The sequence below is a fragment of the Protomyctophum parallelum genome, assembly GCF_964188405.1.
Source record: "Protomyctophum parallelum genome assembly, chromosome: 1".
In the NCBI taxonomy this organism is placed as follows: domain Eukaryota; kingdom Metazoa; phylum Chordata; class Actinopteri; order Myctophiformes; family Myctophidae; genus Protomyctophum; species Protomyctophum parallelum.
In genome coordinates, this window is record NC_139697.1 from 63,094,163 (window position 1) to 63,100,523 (window position 6,361).

The 6,361-nt window shown below is 47.5% G+C and overlaps 1 protein-coding gene across 2 annotated transcripts in view; it reads left to right on the forward strand.

Annotated features, from left to right (window-relative positions):
• Positions 1-5,294, forward strand: part of LOC310875102 (neuroligin-2-like) — a gene marked incomplete at its 3' end in the record, with an annotated part of 50,298 nt that extends 45,004 nt beyond the window's left edge. For both annotated transcript variants that reach the window (XM_083788171.1, XM_083788172.1), the window contains 4 exons: positions 1,778-2,043; positions 2,500-2,653; positions 3,808-4,174; positions 4,358-5,294. In XM_083788171.1, the coding sequence (XP_083644297.1) occupies positions 1,778-2,043; positions 2,500-2,653; positions 3,808-4,174; positions 4,358-5,294 (1,724 nt within the window). The remainder of the gene's footprint in view (positions 1-1,777; positions 2,044-2,499; positions 2,654-3,807; positions 4,175-4,357) is intronic.
• Positions 5,295-6,361: the final 1,067 nt, after the last annotated feature.

Below are 6,361 nucleotides of genomic sequence, written 5' to 3' on the forward strand. Positions count from 1 at the left end.
CAGTTTTGGAGCCAGAAGGGAGAAGAGTTTGAGACGTGTGGAGCGTTGTCCCGGCGTTTTTAGTGAGGGTACTTCCAGCAATACAGCATTATACGTGTTGTCAGTAGATGAGCCAGCACTGTTTTGAGTAGACGGTATGTCATGTTTATCATCAGGTAATGATGGTGGCCAGGGGGAGAAATTTGTTTACTATCTTGTCCCTACCATGTACAAACAATGTCATATTGTCCGAACGCTGGTATATTGCTGTGCTGGTGTCTCTTCCAATCTGGTGTACAGACATAACATAACATATAGTTAACATTTCTGAATATAAGTTACATGGAGCTGTGATGTTATGGAAAGTTGTCGTGTGCGTTTGTTTGACGAGGAAAATTGTGAAGCCCATTGGGGCACTGTCGGTTTCATTAATTCATTGATGATGATGATCTAATGCAGATAGAAGGGTTTCATGATTATGCTGAAGTGGATGGTAAATTATGTACGCGGTAACAGCTGTTTTAACCAATACTTGCAAGAATGTGTCAGTACGGATATGTATGTGCATGTGGTATAGGGTTAGGACAGGCCTATAATGAGATCTGTATGTCGGTTAGCACTTAGCAGGAAAAGAGAGAAAGAGACGAGATGAAGAGTGGAGCTCAGCCTGCAGCTCAGAGGATTCTTAATTGATTTCACAGGGAGAGAAGCAGGGGAGGGGCTCATGTAAGATATGCGAGTGTGTGAGTGTGTGTGTGTGTGTGTGGTGGGGGGGGGGGAATTATTAATGACAGAATCTGCAGATGAAAACAGAGGAAAAACAAGCCACTTTTCACAACAGTACAGAACAGTACAGTACAGCGGTGTGTGTCTCTCTCTCATTCTCTCTCCCTCGTTGTATTTGTCATTCTCTTTCTCATTTCCTCCTCATCCAAGACACAGTCGCCGAGCTCCCTAGTTGGTGTTAACAGCCAATGCCATGCTGCGGAGATGTCACCGTTTTAGTCGCTGCCGTTTTTCACCGCAGTTCTGTTTTATATACAACACTGGTGTTTTCAACGATTTCCGGGCTTTAGAAAGCAGCGTGGTATCTGGAACACAGCTCCCACCATATGTAATACTCCTCCTCCAACACATGCATTATTTAAGGCACTCACTCTGGGGGAAAAAAGTGTGTCAGGAGCAGAAAAAACACGAGCAATAAACTAGACGGTAGAGAGATCATATGCTGTTTGTGGAAACAATGCTCTATCCATATTCCATGGGGGGCAACAACGGCTCAGGCTAGAGAGCACTTGTCTGTGAATCGGAATGTTCCCAGTTCGATTCCTGCTTCTCATGACATCGTGTCGTGGAGCAAGGGCACTGAATCCCTAACTGCTCTAGACAAGCAGGTTGATTGTGCTGCATGGCTGCCTGCGTCATCAGTGTGTGAAATTAATGGGTGAATGTAATGTGTAGCATTGTGAAAGCGCTTTGTATAAAGGCGCGATACGGTATGTAATTATGCAGCAGTAAGGTATCAGCAATGCATTTTTCCCCTACTGGGTGCTGAAGCCCCCAAACCACAAACACAAAATGAATGCTTGGACAACACTCGCAAACATTTCCGGACAACACCCATCCTCTGTGTGAGTGCTGGCTATGAAGACTGCGAGGATGATACACTAACTGGAGTGCCGTCCGTGACCACATTGGAAACAAGAGTTTTGATTCAGTCTAATTGACTCATGCTACAGTAATAGGATTTTTTTGACCATTTAGCATTCTTTATTCAACACCTATTTGTTGTTTGTAGGTCTGTTCCAGAGGGCCATTGCCCAGAGTGGCTCTGCCATCTCCAGTTGGTCAGTCAACTACCGGCCCGTTCCGTACACCAAGATCCTGGCCAAGAAGGTGGGCTGCAGGCTGGGGGACATGGCTGAGCTGGTGGACTGCCTGAGAAGGAAGAGCTTCAGGGAGCTGGTGGACCAGGATATCCAGCCTGCCCGTTACCACGTGGCCTTTGGACCTGTAGTGGACGGAGACGTGGTCCCAGACGACCCAGAGATGCTCATGCAGCAGGTCAGCCCAGGGTCTGGCTTGGCTTGGTGTCATCAAATGCACGGCTCTAAATGTGCCATCCATCCATCTCACAGTGGCAATTTACAATGTAGACATTTAGATGACACATTTAATAGAGACTTACTAAGTACAAGGTCAGACTAAGTGCCATGAACATTTGGATAAGTGGTCAAGGAATTTGAGTGCCAAGAAACTAAACTAAGAAATTCAACTACAATACCAAGCATGCTAAACATAAACAATATACCTGGCAGCTAGGTCAACGTTCAGACATGGCCTATTAATGTGTGTGTGTGTGTGTGTGTGTGTGTGTGTGTGTGTGTGTGTGTGTGTGTGTGTGTGTGTGTGTGTGTGTGTGTGTGTGTGTGTGTGTGTGTGTGTGTGTGTGTGTGTGTGTGTGTGCGCGCGCATGCGCGTGTGTGTGTGTGTGTGCATGTGCGTGCGTTTTGCCACCAGGGGGAGTTTCTGAACTATGATATTTTGCTGGGTGTCAACCAGGGAGAGGGGCTAAAGTTTGTGGATGACAGCGAAGGAGAGGACGGTATCTCAGCAGCGTCGTTTGACTACACAATCTCCAACTTCGTGGACAATCTGTATGGATCTCCTGATGGTCAGAATGAGTCTTTGGACTAATGACTCAGTTAAACATGAATCACAATCCCGAACAACTGTATTCTGGTCATGTCAAAGTTGCCAAAACAATACGTGATTACATTAGCACATTTACAAGTTGCTTCTTTAACAAAATGCTACAGCAATCTCTGTAACAATTAAATTAAATTTCTTCTTTAGTATGTACTATAGTCCTACTAGACCCCAGGAAATTACATCTGGCTTTAAAAGATGACGGGCTGGGTTCGATTCCCGCTCGGGACGCTGTGGGTGCTGGCGGCGTGTTTCCTCCTCCGCGTCATCAGTGCCCATACCCGAGGCGGGGTTGGCGAAAGGGCCTTTCTGTGTTTAGTTTGCATGTTCTCCCCGTGTCCCCTAGGGTAGGTATCCTCACAAAAACATGCAGTAATCCTGGTCTCTAAACTGCCTCCCCCTGGCCAGCCCGGGCGTACGTCTGATGTAGGGGAAAGGAACTCTAACGTGTTCCTTCCACGCGCTACGTCCAACCAGGGAAACTCCCCCCTGTCAGGTGTAAAGGAGCAACTTGGACACTTGAAGCTTGAAGGAAGCATGAGTTCAAGTCCGTTGCTCTAATAATAATTGACACAGGGGTGAAAAATGGGTTACAAAATCGTGAGATAAAAATGATAAAAATGAATAAAATAAAAGATGATGGGATCTGTGAATGTGAATGTACTATATAGGGGATTCCGTACTGTGTTGTAGGCTCAATATGTTTGGAGGTTTGTCCCCTCCCTCCCTCCCTTGTCACCTCCCTCTTCACATTCAGTAGATCCTGTGATCTTTTGAGGCCAGATGCAATTTCTCTAGTAGGCCTATAGTAAATAATAAAAATAATAAAACGCCATGTTTTTACTTTCTCTAATAACAACCTAAAATATGAACCTTGGTTAAAAAAAAAAAAAGTCCTTTAAGTCTCTAAGGCATAAAGGCCTGCACTATGCTCTATCAAATCTCGTGTTTCTCGTGGATGGCTCAGGTGACCTTAATACCTTTTCACGAGAGGAAAAAGCACGGATTGGGTTAACCTTTTAACGAAAAAACCTTTTTGCTTTAACCAGACAATAATCACATACCCTACCTTTAATCTACCATCATGGTATATAAAGTCACCTCTCTTCTCCATCCTAGGTAAAAACATCCTCAGGGAGACCATAAAGTTCATGTACACGGACTGGGCGGACAGAGACAACACGGACATGCGCAGGAAGACCCTGCTGGCGCTGTTCACGGACCACCAGTGGGTGGCGCCGGCCGTGGCCACGGCCAAGCTGCACGCCGAGTTCCAGTCCCCCGTTTACTTCTACACCTTCCACCACCACTGCCAGACGGAGGCCAGGCCGGAGTGGGCCGACGCCGCGCACGGAGACGAGCTCCCCTACGTGTTCGGGGTTCCCATGGTGGGAGCGACCGACCTGTTCCCGTGTAACTTCTCAAAGAACGACGTGATGCTCAGTGCCGTGGTCATGACCTACTGGACCAACTTCGCCAAGACGGGGTCAGTACGTCACAGATATCAAGAATAATGTTTGGTTGTTAAAATAGGACACTAATACATGTAGGATGCTTAAGGAATAGTCGCAAACCTCTGGTATGGGATGGGATTTCATACACGCGCCCAGGCGATATATCTTTGTCCATATAAGTGGTTATCTTTACAGAATACTTTTCTCTCTTCCAGGGATCCTAACCTGCCAGTTCCTCAGGACACCAAGTTCGTTCACACCAAGCCTAACCGCTTTGAGGAAGTAATCTGGACCAAGTTCAGTTCTAAAGACAAGCAGTATCTCCATATTGGTCTGAAGCCTCGTGTCAGAGACAACTACCGGGCCAACAAGGTAGCCTTCTGGCTGGAGCTAGTACCACACCTGCACCACCTCAACGAGGAGTACTATAACTCCAAGACTACCCGCCTGCCGCCTGGCGGGCCACGCTGGAAGCCTAACGCCGGCACTGGCACCCGCTCCACGACTCGACACCCCGACGCCGCGACGTATGCGCCGCCTGAATTGAACCCCTATGGTTCCGAGCGGCCCCGCTACTCTCCTTTCCCTGAGGAGACCAGGGACTATTCCACTGAGCTGAGCGCGACAGTGGCCGTGGGAGCCTCGCTCCTCTTCCTGAATGTGCTGGCGTTTGCGGCGCTCTACTACAAACGAGACAAGCGCCAGGAGTTCCTGCAGAGACGCCACCGCCGCCTCTCCCCGCAGCGCGGCAACACCATGGGCATGGGCATGGGCATGGGCGTCGGCATGGGAGTCATGGGGAACTCGCCGCACAACGACCTGGTGCTGAGCCAAGAGGAGGAGCTCATGTCGCTGCAGATCAAACAGCAGAGGGTGGAGCTCGACCACGGCACGCCGCTCCCTTCCCGCGGCGTCCTCTGTGACCTGGACCCCCTGCGGCCCCCCGTGTGCCCGCCCGACTACACCCTGGCACTGCGGCGCGCGCCGGAGGACGTGCCACTGATGACGGCCATGCTCCCGAGCACCATCAGCGGAATGCAGCCTCTCCACCCCTTCAACACTTACCCCCCTGTACCTGCCCCCTCCACCACCCCTGTGTCCAGCCACAGCAACAATGCTCTGCCACACCAACACTCCACCACCCGTGTATAGGACAAGACAGAGATGCACCACACAAACTGCTGCCCTTCTTTCCTACCCTTCTGTCTCAGTATTACCACCTCTGTTCTTCATTATATCTTATTTTATTTCATTTACAATTATAATTTGTTGTCATTTCTCATGAAGTCCTCAATTTCTCATATGAGCTGTGCTATGGCCCTTAAAGCTGCAGTTTGTAAAAGTCTAGTCATTAAAATACCTCTAAAATGTAATTGTGAATAGGATTGATAAAAGAAACCTCCCTGCCAAACCATCAAAGTCATCACAAGACTCTCCTTTGCACCACTATAGCGCTTTCAAAACCAGGTGTCGAGATGAGACACTAATACAGCTTTAAGCTTGTCGCGCTCTTTTGAAGAAGAGCTTGCTAATCGCAATCAGGCAACTTATTTGCAGCTTGGTTGTTTAGAACGCACTTGTGACATTGTGAAGCTATGTTATCATGGAATACACATTTCATGTTCATGCGTCAGTGAGTAGGAGTCATGTCCGGAGTCAACACATGCCCAAACAGAAGGTTCTAGATGATTCCATAGGAGTCATGTCCGGAGTCAACACATGCCCAAACAGAAGGTTCTAGAGTCATGTCCGGAGTCAACACATGCCCAAACAGAAGGTTCTAATCAGTGAGTAGGAGTCATGTCCGGAGTCAACACATGCCCAAACAGAAGGTTCTAGATGATTCCAATTTTCTGGACACGCTACTGTAGGCAGCTTTAAAGGCCCAACCTGGAATCGGAGTGTGGCAACTCCTGCTGAGCTACTATCAACCTACAATATTGTCTTTATGTTGTGAATTATTGGATTGAAGATACAGTATATTGACTGAACTATGAACTGACATTGTTGGACAGGAGTTTAAACAAGGTTTGTCTTGTTAACTTTCTTTTTCTTTTCTTTTTTTAATGATTGGGTATGAACATTTGTGAGCTGACATTCTTGTCTGTCAGTACCCTACCTTTAGAAAATAAATCTGTATATCCATAACTGATATGCTTAAAACATTTCCAGATTGGGGCTAAACTGTTGGGCTGTACAGAAAATGACTGAATCATACA